Below are 15,418 nucleotides of genomic sequence, written 5' to 3'. Positions count from 1 at the left end.
AGCCGAGGCGGCGGTGCTTGCCCGGGTCCTGTTGGCCCGCGCCTCGGAGCGCGCCCAGCAGCAGCGCGGCGCAGCACAGCCCGAGCCAGCGCCCGTGCAGCATCGCCCGCAGCAGGGGAGGAGCCGCGGCGGCTGCCGGACCTGCTCCTTTGAAGGCCCCGGGGATGCCCTCAGCACCAGGGCACCCTGGACAGCCCCTCGCCGCGCCCAGGGCTGGTCTTCCAGCCGTACCAAACCCCGGGAGCAGGCAGGGTGCGGGGGGCTCCCTCGCCTCAGTGTGCCTAGGCCGCCCTGCTGGGCTGGCAAAACGTGGCCTAGGGGAATCACTGATACAAATAAACACCAGGCGGAGTTTAAAGCAACCAGGAGGCGACGTCTGGAAAAATCTTTCTGGCACAAAAATCTTGTTGGTCTAACTGAAGATGTCGCCTCTGCCAGAAGCCCCGGTTGCTTTTTCCTCTACACCAGGCGGGTCCAACCTTTCTGAATGTGGGGCGGGATCACGAACTTTCTGTCACCCAGTGGGCCCGCGGGCCATGTTCAAAGACCTCACGGGACATGGTAGCACATCAGGAACTGACGTCACGTGACCTTTGACACCAGCGAAGTTGCAGGAAGTGACAATGAAATGGGTCTAACCAGTTCAAAACTCTCCCGGTGTAGCACTGGGCTCTGCCACCGTTCAGGACGGGATCGTGAGCTATACAGCCACGGGGCTGAGCAAGCATGGCGCTTTTTATGCTTTTGTGTTCAGAAGCTCTTACGTTCTTCAGCTGAGCCTCCAAACTATGGCTGAGATTTGCAAAACGGGGTAGATAGGCATGTTATGAAGTTGTCATAAAAGATCTGGAGCCCTCTAAATCCTATTCTTTTTAATGGACGTTGGCCATTAGGAAGCTGCTGAGGGGCCGGGGGAGGGACAAGGGTTGGGAACGAAAGTAAGCCGTGCTTATTTTCGTTTCCCGTCACAGCACCGCGGGCCACAGAAAATGCCTTGGCGGGCCACGTGGCAACCCACAGACCATATGTTGGACAAGCCTGCTCTAGACCATACAGCTACAAGCCGAAGAGCTTAAGGCCTGCGTGGAAAGCAGGGCCGGGCCCCAATTCAGGCTGCCCGCATGCAAGAAGTCCCTTCAGATGCATGTGCCCTGCCAGCAGCCGTAGTTTGGCGGAGCATGCGGTCTCTTCGGGCTCAAAGGAAAGCTGGATACCAGAGTTGTCAAGCCCTCACTTTATAGCTGGTTGGCTCTTTTTAGAGCTGGGCAGTCATTTTTATCCCGCGATAATGACTTTGCACAGGTCTCATCTAACCTGATCATGCGATAAACCAGTTCATTGTGAGATAATGGCTTTCCACGTCCAGCTGGTCTTTGCACCTGTAGCTGGTCTAAATTTATTGTGCGATTCACCAGTTAACTGTGTACCATACCTAATGTGTAGTAGAGGTGTTGTACTTCCCACATCATGAAATCCCAGTTGACCAGGAAGGAGCTTCACAGTGGGGCCCGGCACTTGGAAACATCCTACAGTCACAACACAGAGCTAAGGATATCAGCTCTGCTTCCAAGAAGCACCGAAGCTTCACCTGCCACCGCACAGTCCCAAGGTGCCACCCCTTTAGAAAAAAATTCTTCTAACAAATTGTGCTTGCTTCCTGTTGCTTAGCAGTCCTGGCTGAAATACTTTCTTATTCACAAACGTACAGATGACATATTACAAGCATTGCAAAATACAGGTGTCCAACCAAGCAACAAATCAGCTTGAATCAAATGAGATCTCCTGAGCTGCAGCAAACCCAGAAGGAATCTGCACCTGGCTGCTTGTTCTGAGAGAGATTTAGCAGGCTCAGATAGGCAAGCAAAACAGCCCAGGCTGGTTTTGCTGCTGCTTAGTTTGATTTAGCCAAACTATATTTATTCTCCTAACTGCAGACAGGTTTGTATCTGGGTCCTGTTTCACATAAGCACGCAAGCCCATGCAGTGTTTGACTGGGTGGTTGTGGTTTGAGCCAATCTTTTGGAAAAGCAAAAAGGGTCCAATTCACTCCTGCTGCCAGAGCTCAGACTATGAGGCTCTAAGAGTGGGAAACCTGCCCCCAAGGGAAGGCTGCAGTGACAATGGCTGTGCACTGCCCACCTCGCAGGATGAGGATGTGGAGGATACTAGCACCTTTCAGCTCCTTTGGGTGTTTTTTTTTCTTCAGTGTGTTTGCAACTGCAAGGGAAGAAATAAGCCCAGGCTGCAAAATACACACGTTTGAGTGGGAACTCTTGTGCTAGGAGAGGGGTAGGCAAAATGTGGCCCAGGGGCCGGATGTGGCCCACCAGGCCATTCTATCTGGCCCATGGGGCCCCTAAAACATTTAGAAAATTAATATTTATGTGCCCTGGGCTGCCTGTCATGCAGCCCTCGATGGCTTGCCAAAACTCAGTAAGCAGCCCTCCGCCCAAAATAATTGCCCGCCCCTGTGCTAGGACCATGGTCTTATTAACAAGGGTGCTAGAGGCACAGCTTTGCCTTCTCTTACCCATGCCTATCACAAGATGGCACTCTTGCCCTGAGAAGGCTCCTCTGAGACTGGATTAATTTATAACCTGCTGCTGGTAGGTGCAAGGTTCCTCCAATAATGTAATCCAATGCACCTAAGAAAGGCTTTGGTTTGCTTATTAATCCTCAGATGTCACTTCATGGGTTGCAGATGTGCTTGTCCTCAACAGTAAATTTCTCCACCCAACCAAGGAACAATAATTGCTTCTGAAAGAAGCCAAAATCCAGCCTTCCCTGACTGGAGTAATAATGGGTAAATCAGGAAACAAAAATAGGAAGCCATCAGACCTGTTATGGGACAGGGTAGAGCAGTGAGTCTCCACCAGGGTGTTGGGACACCCTGGGGTGCTACAGGAAGTAAGAGAAGATACAGATAAAGGCAGGCTCAGGCTCCAGGTGTGAGAAGAGAAGCAGGTAAAAGTCCTTCCTGCCCAGCCATTCCCTTACCCCTGCTGCCTATCAAAGGAAGGGACTATAATGAATACCTTTGTTATTGCAATGGGGTGTTGCCTACTTTACAAAAGTTATAGTGCAAATCTATCCTACCTGCTAGGTAGGATGCGTCATACGGCTACTTCCTTAGTCTGCTTGATGAGGTTACTATATGTTTTTCAAGGGATAAATTTACCCTGGATTTTAGGGTAAGTAGCAGCAGGGCTGTATGGCAAGTGCCAGCTTCATTTTGAGCAGACAGCGAAGTCAATTTGATCCTAGGCAAATAATAAACGTGTTGTGTGTCTACGTGCCTAGTCTGCTCAGGGAAAGAGCAGGGGCAGAAAGGCACTTGTGTGGAGGTAGATCAAGGGCTGGAGTAGATGCCTCTAAAAAGAAGGGTTTGGCAGGAAAAGGCCTCCCTAGGTAGGGTCCGATTGCCCTAGGGAGGAGTGTATTCCCAGCACAAACAGCAACAGGATGTGATAAAGGAGCAATACGTATCTTTATAGTTTGAGTAGGTCTGGACCCTAGCCAGTCTTAATTCACCCAGCATTCTCCAGCCTTTTACAGCAACACTTCTGTGGGAGAGGGAATATTTAATGTTATTCTGAAAATTATTTCCTCGCACAAATGGAAACCTTGGGGAAAGAGGAACTCAAGTGCATTAAAATTAATATTTAAAGAAGCTGTCTTAGAGGCATATTTCATTTTAATCTAAGATTTTTTAATAAGGGCTACAGCCAGTTAACATTTACATTAGAGTTTTTAAACATAAATACACATTTCTGGGTCACTTTGACAGCCAGCAAGTCTGAGCTTGATGAAAGTTGTTAGCCAGAATGCACATTGTGTGTGGCAGGCAGCGTGCAAGGTTGTATTATCAGCCAGAGCTTTTTAATGCTTACCACATAATTTCCGCCTGGGTCCTCTGAGAGACAGGAACTGAACTGTTTGGGTTAGCTCAGTCATTTGACTACGCCTAGGCTATTTTCTAACGCATGTGTTTGGAAGCTGATCTCTCTTTCTAACTTGGTGCGTTTTATGCAAGGAATTTTTTCCCTGGCATTTAAGCATTTGATAGTGATTAACTGTTTAACCAACAGGGTTGTATTTGAAGCTGTACCCTAGCAAAGCCACAAGTCTGTGGAAAGCTAGAGGGCTGATGAAAATGGCCAGCAGAGGTCACAGAAGTTCTGCTAATTTTCTAACAATCTCTTTAAGTTGGTACAACTTTTGCTTTAAAAACAGGAAGGTTGGATGGAACTGACAACAGGAAGTGTGATGTATCGTCTACGTTCGCTTGTAGGGAGTTTACATTTACCATTTGCATTCCTATACAACATACAAAGTCATATTACTTATTCCACTAGGCTTGATTGTTTTTAGAACTAGACTTCAGAAAATGTCAGCTAGGTGACAGATCTGTATCTGTGTGAAATGGATCAGTTATATAAAGAGATTTTCCATTTGTACCATCTATGGCCATGATTTTAGTCCTTCTCTGCTAACAGATCTCATTTACATTAATAAATTCTAGCTTATACAATTAAAGTGGTAACCATGTCGTTTTGCATATTAGGCCAAAGTACATACCTGGTATAATTTACATCTTTTTTCACAGTAATGAATTGCACCAGGGTTCAGAGCAGACAGATGAGCAACTATCCTAGGGCAGCTGCGTGCAGTAGGCTCCGTCATTGTGACTTCCTGTTAAGCTGCAAGAGGGCAGGTAAGAGCCTGTTTGCTTGGAATAAGATGCAGACACACACCACCACGCTGGTATAACTTCTGGCTGCATCATCTGCTCCCTGATTTTTTCTTGGGGTAATTCTACACCAGCCCTGTGTCACTTACACTGGCGTCGGGTGGCATATAGTATTATGCCACCTCCTTTTTTACACCACTGTAATGACCAACTACAACAGCATCAACATGTCAAGTATCCAGAATCTTTTTTCTCCAACCCATAACACAAAAGCCTTCCATTAATTTATAGGAGTTTTATAGTGAGGACATGTGGCATTTGAAAAGCAAATGAATATCTTGCTCTGAAATGTGCAGTGACCGCAGAGAATGCTTGACAAGAGGCTGGCACATATTCTGAACTCTGCCCCTTATGAATTGTGAGCCTCATAATATTTCTGATACTCCACACAAGAGATGAGTGGTGCATGGAGTAATAGCCTTATAAATCAAAAAGGGACCAATGATCTGCTCAGGTCCCTCCCAACCCTACCAACTATGAAACTATAAATACCACCACTCCCTGAGGTTTTTACTTCCTCCATGAATGGATATGTATATCAGTGCTCAAAATTAGCATTACAAGGCTCCATTTTTCAGTTTTTTCTTCTCATCTAAGTGGCTACTCCAGTAGTTATGCAAACTGATTCAGATTTTTTATCTAAAAGTTTTAGCATGGAAAATAGCTAACTTGCTGAAATGAGGCATCTTGTGAACATTTCTTTTAATCCCCCATTCTAAAAAGAAAAAAAAAACACTGTAAAAAAAAATCAGCCATAGTTCACCTGACTGAAATATTTCAGGTCTTGGTTGCACAAAACTAAAAGGTTTTTAAACGGTTTAGGAAATAACATGACAAACTTAAATTATCTCTTTTTTGCATTACATTTTCACCAAGATGGGAAACTGGGAGGTTATTTTTAATGAGCTTTTATTGCTTGCCTTTTTATTTTATAAACCAGGATATGAACAAACAAACCTGGAAACAATCCTAAAACTGTGGACAACATGTATGCATGTGTTTTTAAGTGAGTCTATGGCTGCCATCAGAAACTCTTGCTAAAGAACCCAGTGCCCTGGGATTGATCTCTGGGATGTACAATTAAAAAAAAAAGACTATCTGAACCAATGCATATATTTTTCCTTCTAAATTTTTACTTATAGTAGTCCTGTTTTTCCTCTTTGTGTGTACTACTGCTTTGGAATTATCTGACTGAAAATGTAAGTGTCCTAGAAAGATGATATCTTATACAGGCCACACCAGGCACTAGTAGTTTATGGACATAATTCACGATTTGACCAGTTTTAAGCTAATTATTATTTTCTCCACCAGTACAGCTCACTGGTAGTAGCAACAGACACAGTGTAAATAAGCTGCCATTATTGCAAGGAAATGGGGGAAGCATGCAAGCAATACAGTCTCAAATGAAATTTTCTCTCATTTTCATCTAGAGTTTTGATGGAGAATTATTCCACTGAACATGCATCTAATTAACTACCATAGAGCTTGATTCTCATGAATGCAAATGTGTTAAGTGGTGCTTGTTATGGATTTCCCAGTTTGCCTAATATGATTATATCAAAGAGTATTTAGCAATCAACTGCAGTTCAATCCACTACAAGAACAAATTATCTGGATACTGGAACTCTTTAACAGAGCGGTTCTGATGCTCGAGTAGAAATGGAATGATGTGGCCTATTGATTGCCGATGTTGCAATCAACAGAGACCTGCCCACAAGTTATTCCATCCTCCAAGAGTGGAAGTGGACTACAAAATTACAGCCAGCATTCATTTTACCCTAGGTGCATAAGAATGTAAAAACTGTTCTTTACTGGGTCACAGACTATAGGTTCATTTACTTGGTATCCTGAGTAATGGCAGAGAGAGTATATGCCAAAAGGGAGGGTAAAAGGAGCACATCCAGAATTTTACACCCCATGATCCTCTCCCATTGCAATTTCCAGTATTCAGAGGTTTAGGATGATCTGACGTACAGAGGCTGCATCCCTCCCTATCTGACATGTTCAACAGCCTTTTCTTCAGTCCTCTTGTGAATTGGTTTAAGCCACCCGTCTCCCCAGCATCTCCTGGCAATGAGTTCCATACATTAATTACAAGCTATCAAATCTGAATAGGGGACTTTTCAATGATTGTATTCCACTCATTTCTTTTTTTTCTAACGGTGATGTGATGAAGTGAGCTGTGACTAATGAAAGCTTATGAATCTCTGATTTAGTTTGTCTTTAGGATGTATACCTACCCTGACTTTAGAATAACATGGCTAACTACTACTCTCTTAAAGCTCCTGAGAAGCTTTGGCTTGACGGTACTGATGCCAAAAGTTTTCTATGGGTATGTCCATGCTACAATCACTGTGAGCATAGATATACCCAAGCTGGCTTTAAGCTGGAAAAGCAAGACAAGTATTCAGGGGTGTTCAAGCAGCTAGCTCACACTAAATCCTATGCCAGTGGTTCTCAACCTTTTTAGACTCAAGACACCCCTTAGAAAATGTCAGCTCTTACTTTCACTTCTTTTTTGACCATGGAAAAATAATAGTGCAGTTCTTTTCTTACAAAACACTCAATTTGACCTGGTGTGGCCTTTCTGTTTTCGACACTATAAATTCCTATTTGAAATCTCTCGGAGTTTTTCTTGTGGATCATGTGTAGGTATTTGCTCACCTAATTGTTAGTATTACATGGCACTCTTAAAAGGATCTCATGGGACACAAAGTGCTGCAACAGGCTGGTTGAGAATTACAGCCCTGTGCTCTTGGGTAGATTACTTACAGCTAGTTTAGCTAGGTCTACATTACAATGTGATTGCAAGTTGCTACAGTATAGACAAAGCCCAAAACCACAGAACAGATGCAGCATAGGTAACTGTAATACAAGCTTCTTCGGGATATAGATTCATAGATTCATAGATTAAGGGTCGGAAGGGACCTAGTAGATCTTCTAGCCCGACCCCCCGCCAGGGCGGGAGAACAACAAAAACCCCAAAAAGAGAAATGGGACTCAAACGAGTCCAGCTAGGTGGGCATCCAGCCTCTTCTTAAAGACCCCCAGGGTAGGGGCCAGCACCACTTCCCTTGGAAGTTGGTTCCAGCTCCTAGCCGCCCTAACGGTGAAGTAGTTTTTGCGGATGTTCAATCTATACCTCCTCTCCAACAGCTTGTGCCCATTTCTCCTTGTTATGCCAGCGGGCGCTAGGGGAAACAGCGTCTCCCCCAAACCCCTCTGGTCCCCCCTAGTGAGTCTATAGACAGTCACCAGGTCCCCCCTTAGCCTTCTCTTGTGGAGGCTGAATAGGTTCAGGTCCCGCAGTCTCTCACTGTAGAGTCTGCCCTGTTGTCCCTGGATCATGCGGGTGGCCCTCCTCTGGACCCTCTCCATATTGTCCACATCCCTCTTGAACTGGGGCGCACAGAACTGGACACAATACTCCAGCTGTGGCCTGACCAGTGTCGCATAGAGGGGGAGGATCACCTCTTTGGCTCTACTCGAGATGCACCTGTGGATGCACGACAAGGTCCGGTTAGCCTTGCCAACCATGACCTCGCATTGTCGGCCCATGTTCATCTTGGAGTCAATATGTTTCCAGTGTGCCTCATCCCTTCCAGTTCTGCACTGGAGGATCAACTTATGAGTGGGGAAACTCATAACTTAACTCAAACTAGTTAAATTTTTCAGCTGTCAACTTTTAACTTTAACTAGTTAAAAAAAAAAGGTTAACTTTAACTTTTTTTAAAGTATCAGTTAAAAAAAAATGAAATCCAGCTTTCCCAGATTTTTTCCTGACACAGACACTCTCTAGGACTTACATGGAACAACATTTCTTTATTGAAACTCTAGGATTTCTTTTTTGAGAGTCAGGGAGTAGTGTGCCTTCCTACAAGATATGGTCTCTTAAGGACTACGAGTCCCAGAGTTCCTTGGTTCATGCTGGCATTTTCTGTGCATTTGCAGAAGCTGGCTGCAGGAGAGGGAACAAGCACAAGCAAGCAGAGACATTGATCCCAGTAAGAGTGGGAGCGAAGATCAACAGATCAGTCAGTAGATGCTGACTTTTTTAATTTTAATGACGATCCAAACCAGGGCCCAAGAAGTTGAGCCATGAACAGCGTGTGCCCCCAGCGGCTGGAGGGGCATAGCTGTGCCAGTGGGAGCATGCTGGCGGTGGTGGGAGCCTGGCAGCAGTGAGTGGGGAGCTCCCACAGATGCCACCAGCACTGTTGGCAGCAGAGGGTGGCGAGCACCGACCACTCGCAGGCACTGCTGGCAGCATCGGTGGTGGCCAGGAGCGATCATGGACCACCTGCAGATGCCACTGGCAGTGCTGCCGCCGGCAGGATGGCAAGTAGCAACCGCCCACAGGCACCACTGACAGTGTCGGCAGCGCCTTTTTGCAGGGGGTGCACCTCCACACGCAGGGGCTGCGCATGCACCCGTGTGCACCCCCTGCACCTTGCCCCTGAGTTGAGCATAACTTCTCATCTGCGAGAAACTTATCTGAGATGTCACCTACTATGAAAAAACTATTCATCTGTTATAACACAAGCATTCCCTCATCTGCCCATGTAGAGCGATTGTTCAGTAGTGGGGGCTTAGTTTTGCAAGACAGAAAAGGAAAATTGTCAGGTGTAAATTTTGAAATGCAGCTTTTGCTGAAGTTCAATACACATGTTTAAACCATTTCTGCTATGCAACTGAACTTTTGTTTTCTCATATAAACTGATTTTCTCATTTCAGTCTAATTTTGATTTTCAGACACTTTCATTATTTCTAGTTCAGATGCATTTCATACCCTTTTGTTACCTTTTGAGCAGTAAAAACTGTAACAACAGAGGTTTTCTGTGGAAACAGCTTTCATTTGTCACCTGGCTATGAATATCTCTGTTATTCTGGTATACCTATATGATGCCTTGACTTTTACAAAGTACTTCAGATGGAGAGGGTGAGGAGGATCTAACGTTACATAGGTACTGGTAAATTGTTATAGTGAAAACTGTAAAACAAGTCTAACATTGTTTTCAGGTAAAGCAGGGTGAGTTCTGAGTAAATTAGTGTGCTTCTGTGGGCTTCTGGAAAAGAAACCCACTCACTGCATTTGAAAATGAAAAATGATGCTAAGAGGCAGCTGGCTGTGTTTCATGCATTTCTCACAAATCAACTTAACTTTTAACTAGTTACTTTCTTTTTAACTTACCTTTTAACTAGTTGAAAGTAGAAATATTTAACTTTTTAACTTAACTCAAGATAATTTTAAAGGCTGCTAACTTTTAACTTTAACTAGCTACATTTTTCATAAACTTTTCCCATGACTGGCTGTTGGGAAGCTGCACTTTCTAGTGTTCACCAAAATAAATTGCACTTGGTTTAGAATAAAAAAGTAATGCATTCCTGCATATATATTTGTATGTATGGGTATATATACATGCACATAACTTTTATTTTAGTCAAATACAATGGGAAGGTTCTGAATACAACACACACCATTTTTGTTGTGTCTGGAAGACTTTCTTCCTCCAACCAAGGGTTTTTATCTCTTGTATGCTACAGCGTCATTCTACACAGGTCCACTGCACTTCCATCCCAGACCCTTACATGGAGATCCCAGTTGCACAGTCCAGTTTTTTGTTGAGCAAGAAAGGTTAGATTCTGTACAAATATATTGTGCCCCCAACCATGGCACCCACTGGCTTCAATAGAAGCTGTGTTCACCTTGAAGCTATAACTCCACACAGCACATCTGGCAAATCTAAAGAATAGAGAGGGCATGTGTCCACAAGCAACTGGCTGGCACTGGGGATCAGTTCACTTAGCAGTTCTCAAAGAAGCATGTTGTAATGATCCATTTGAAACAACATGTCATAGCTGCATGGTCTTGGTCATCACTGATTTCTCCAAGAAGGCAGAACCAAAGCAAGAAAAATGATCTAAACTGCTGCTATCAAGAGCTGCCACTTGGCAGGAGTCTCTTAAGTTCAGCTGATACAAAGAGCAGCCTGGTTTTTCCTTTTCGATTTACAGACTCAAAGTTTGCATGCCACCAAAAAAGCTTAGTGCAGAGTGATAAACAGGAAAGAAACCCTTGTACGCCACCTCAGCACTCCAAACTTTATCCTTCTCTGGTCCGCTTGGTGGTCAGTTCAAAAGCACGTTATGGATTCAAGCAGGTCTGTATAGCTGCTTCTTTAAAGACAGAGAAAAACTATGTCCGTTTTGAGACAAAATGCGTATGGGCTGCATCTAACCTTGCCAAAAGATACATCCAAACCAGAAAGGCAGTAGGAGTAGAATCGGCTAAAGGGAATACTTCCATGTGCAGCCAGCATGGTGTCAACGTGTGGGGTGCACTGCTCTGGCTGCATTTTTCCAGAGGACTACACTGGAAATGTATAGCCGTTAATAGAGCCAGCACATGAACAAGCCAAAATGATAACACGACTGATGTGACTGCAAGCTTCAGGTAATACGCAAATCGCCAGCTGGCCATGGGAAGGAATGCCTGTCAATTCTGCAAATGTCTTGGAGCCACATCTTGCAGGGCTGAAATGGGGAAGAACTTTGCTCCTTCAAAAGCTGCAGTCCAAGCCTTATGTGGGGTCTGGCGGTGGAGCCACCATGCTCTGAAGCAGATACTGAGCAACACCAGAGGCCAGGGAAGAGCCCGGTTAGGACATGTGTGAGCTGTCATATTTTAGATTGCGAGGAGCACAACCTGCAAACAACAGAGCAGCCTTGGTAATGAGATACATTACCTTCTACCAGGCATCACTGAGCTCCCTAGAAATGTAGCATAAAAAACAAATTGGCTGTACTGAGCAGCAAGTCTCCAGTCCTTTCTTTTCTATTTCAAGGCTGGTGTCCGTCAGAAAATGCAAGTGGGGTCTCCCATCTGTAAGAGCTTACGAGTAGTTTTTTTTACTGTAAGTGTATCAAAGCTTTGCTTTTGGAACCAGTTGGGAGGACTGTCCACCTTATTAAGTGTAGCTCTCTAGCAGATACCAAAAGCACCACATCAGTTATATTTGCACATATCTGCTCCTTGTTGTTAGCTTTCTTATAATAAAATGATACGATACTATGGCAACTGCCTTCCCATAACACAAAAGTTCCCCAGGAACTGAACACTAAAAAATAAGTGTAGGCTCTAGACAGCATAGTCCTAATTCAAAGACACTCATTTTAGGGCTTCATCTCCTGTAGTCAAGGCTAAATCGAATCTCACAGGGTTGATCTCTGTAATCCCTCTCTCGTTATTCTAAGTGAACTGCCTCCTAGAACGAGCTTTTCGAGCCGTGTTTGTCACCAGAGCTGTTTCTAAAGAAATGAAATGCTAGATGGTGACTTCAGAGCCCTGGGCAAGGGACAGACTACTGTTTGCCCTACCAGAAAAGCCCTATGACTCAAAGGAACACCCCACAATTTCTCCCCGGCTTCGTGGCTCCTCCCTGGCCATTAGCTATGATAAATTAGACACTTCCAGCACCAGCTCAGCTGGGCTGTATTGAGCAGGGAGGGGTGGATTGTGAAACCAAAGCCCCGCCTGTTCCTATGTCCATCTGTTCCACCAAAGGAGTAAACATGTCTGCAGACTGGGTAACCCACACTGAGATCTCATTTTTTTCTGCTTCTCCCCTGTGAAAGCCATGTTACACACTAAGCCTGTAAACGGCTTGGTAGTCTTATGAATGAAAGAACTGAGATTGTCAGTGTAACACAAACATTAAACTTTACAGGGTACATTAAACAGACTGGCTCTGCAACTGGAACAAACTGTGTCACCTTGCCTTCCTGAATTCTTTAATGCAGGTCACTAGTACGAGCCACCAGAATATTTAAATAGTCACCAACTTGTAGCTCTCTCATTTTGTTTTCTGGTTTCATAACCCCTGCCAATTCTGGGGCATATTTTGACCAGAATATTCATTGCACTGCAGCTGCAAAAAAAAAAAAACCCCAAAAATTTGACCTCCATTTATTGGTAGCAGTGAAGTCTACATGACCCTACATTGCTGTTGTTACAGCTGCCTCAGCAGAAGGCGGCATAAGCTCATCAGTATTCAAGCATTGCTAACCAAGAGGTCACTTTTCCCTCTGTTAACCAAGTCTCCATTTCAAACATTAAAACCTTCCAATTAGGAATTTATGACAAGGACACTGAAGTACATAAGACTGGTTTGTTCAGGTGAAGGTAATGTCTTCTGCAGTGGCATTCTCCCCACGAAGCATGAGAAGAGTCATTCCCAGGAAAAAAAGTCAATCCTCTCTCTGCTAGTATGACATGCAAAATAACTACTACGGGGCAGATGAAAGCTTTGCCTGAGCAGGACAGGTTAACAACTGCCCGAAATAGCAGGGCTTGGCCTAATGGAAATTTCTAGGGCCTGTTATGCTTAAACATTGTTTAGTAAAACTTGTAATCACATCTGATTAGAGGGTGCAGGAATGAAGCTAATGAAGGGGTTGGAACAGGAACCGAAATGGTGAGCTTTGCCTCTTTACTGCCCCCATCTGTTCTCTCTGGTGGAGAAATTCTCCTAGTGGCTGATATTTTCCCGCACAGCTATACCAGCTCAGACTATTAACGGCCCAAGCAATGACTGCACACACCAATAATATCATAAACCAAGGCCACCTTGCAAAACTCAAAACTTCATAATATATCAAGCAGCTATAATACAATCCAGTAGACATTCAGAAACTGGCAACATCTCTCTCGTATGACTGTACAATACAATAATTTGCACGAGGCCTAGCTGAGGAGAGAGAGGTTTTAAGTTACTACTGTGCATGGAGATAAAACTCCAAAAAGGATTCCTTTTCTGTCTAATCTTCATACTCTGCCTCCTATAACAGTGATCGGCAGCATTCAAGGCTGAGTGCTTTGTGCTGAACTCGCTCAGCTCTCACAGCTGAGGCAGCCGGGTAAGATCCTGCAAGACCCTGAATGCCGACAGTTCCTGCTGAGACAAGACACTCAGCAAGGCTCGGGTAAGGTGCTTGGCAGTGCCATGCAGAATTGGATCGGGTGAATTATTTGGATTGAATTAAAGCAATCATTCCTTTTCAGCCATCCTACTCCCAAAAATTGTCTTAGGCGTATAGCCCAATAGGTTTGTATAACAAACTGCATATTTGTTTTCTTCTGTGTCAGTGTACCCAATACCCCTTTACTGGGATCAAGCAGGGTATGATGGGGCAACTAGTCCTAGATTAGGCGGAACCAGTATTGCCCAGGCAAAGAGAGGGAGACATGGATGTGGGGGTGGGAAAGCATCTTGAGTTTGGATGACGAAGGAAAATGGGAACCAATAGGGAAAAGAAGTGTGAGGGTGACTGGAGATCTAGGCATGGGAAGGGACAGAGAACCAGATCAGATATGGCGCCATGAAGAAAGGAGCTAGGACTAGCTAGGTGAGGGTATAAGAAGTTGGTATGAAAAGCCTGAGGAGTGGAGACTGGGACTAGCGCAGTGACACAAATAGGATTGGGACAGAGAGCCAAGCATGGGGCAGGAGTATAACAGGGCTAGGCTGAAGGGGAATGGAAAGGAAAGTGTGTCCAGGAGACCACAGGCCACTCTGTAGCCTGAAATCCAAGATTTCTGAGTCTCGCCACTCCTCTGCTGTCAACAAATGACTGTCAAACCCACTGGCAGGTGGCCCACAAAGACGATGACCATCTGCTGTTCTTATCACTCCATCAGCTCGAGGAACAGAGGTCCATGCGGCGGATGGTATTGCATGAGGAAATGTCTGCCTTTTCCAGTCTGATCTATTCAAAACCTAGCTCCCCCACAAAAATATGGTACAAAGCTGCTAAGGTCATGAAGCCGGATGCTGAAAAGTTAAGAAATACCAAAATGAAAGCTGCCTGTGCAGATTCATTATGATAGTCTCTAATTACATGATCCAATGTTGGTTTTCCAGAGGACTCCTCCTTTAGTCCATGCTACATAGTCTTCAAGCCCTGCTCTTTTCAGCTTTTCTCTGGTGGTTTCAACTTTGGAGTCCAAGTGCTCCAAACTACACTTGGCAACAAGTACATATTATTTTATATATTTTCACCTACCCCATGAGATGAGAGGTGTTGTTATCCCCACTTACAGCTGGGAAACTGAGGCACACAGCGATCAAGATCAAGAGAGCTACTAAATGTGGGTGTCCAATTTGAGGCCCCTAGAATTGGACATCCCACAGTATGTACCCTTATATTGTGCTTTTTATGTTCAACGGTCAGCTCCTGTTGGTATGGGCTGCAGTTGTGAGCACTTGGCCCATCTGCAAATCAGACCCAGGATTTCAAATAAGGTTAACCAGAATGTGGGGGACCCCACAGTAAGAGACCATCAAGGCAGGTTTGGCTTAAGTGATCGGCCCAGCATCAAAGAGACTCTGTAGCAGATGAAGGGATAGAGTTAAGTTCCCTAGGGAGAGGTTGGTGGTATTTTCTAGTAGCAGGCCACAATGACCCAGATTGGATCTGAGGTAGGCTGGTGCTAGGACCCGGCCACTGCCGCCACTCATCCACACACTGCTACTCCTCATGACCTGAAGCCCCCAGCTCCATGGGCTATAGGTTGCTGCCTCCTACCCTAGGGCAACATTCAGCTGCCTCAAGCTTGGGACTTTCTTTCCCTACATTTCCACCTCATTCACAATACACCTTTCAACTTCT

At 44.9% G+C, this 15,418-nt stretch overlaps 1 protein-coding gene across 1 annotated transcript in view; it reads right to left on the bottom strand.

The window, feature by feature from the left end:
- IDS (iduronate 2-sulfatase) overlaps positions 1–122 on the bottom strand; it is a 12,650-nt gene extending 12,528 nt beyond the window's left edge. The window contains exon 1 of the mRNA XM_019521655.1: positions 43–122. Coding sequence (XP_019377200.1) covers positions 43–103 — 61 coding nt within the window. The 5' untranslated portion in view covers positions 104–122. The remainder of the gene's footprint in view (positions 1–42) is intronic.
- Between the last annotated feature and the right edge of the window lie 15,296 nt (positions 123–15,418).

The sequence above is a fragment of the Gavialis gangeticus genome, unplaced genomic scaffold (assembly GCF_001723915.1).
Source record: "Gavialis gangeticus isolate Ggan-Ray unplaced genomic scaffold, GavGan_comp1, whole genome shotgun sequence".
NCBI classification, from domain to species: domain Eukaryota; kingdom Metazoa; phylum Chordata; order Crocodylia; family Gavialidae; genus Gavialis; species Gavialis gangeticus.
This window is presented reverse-complemented; position numbering and strand designations above follow the sequence as displayed.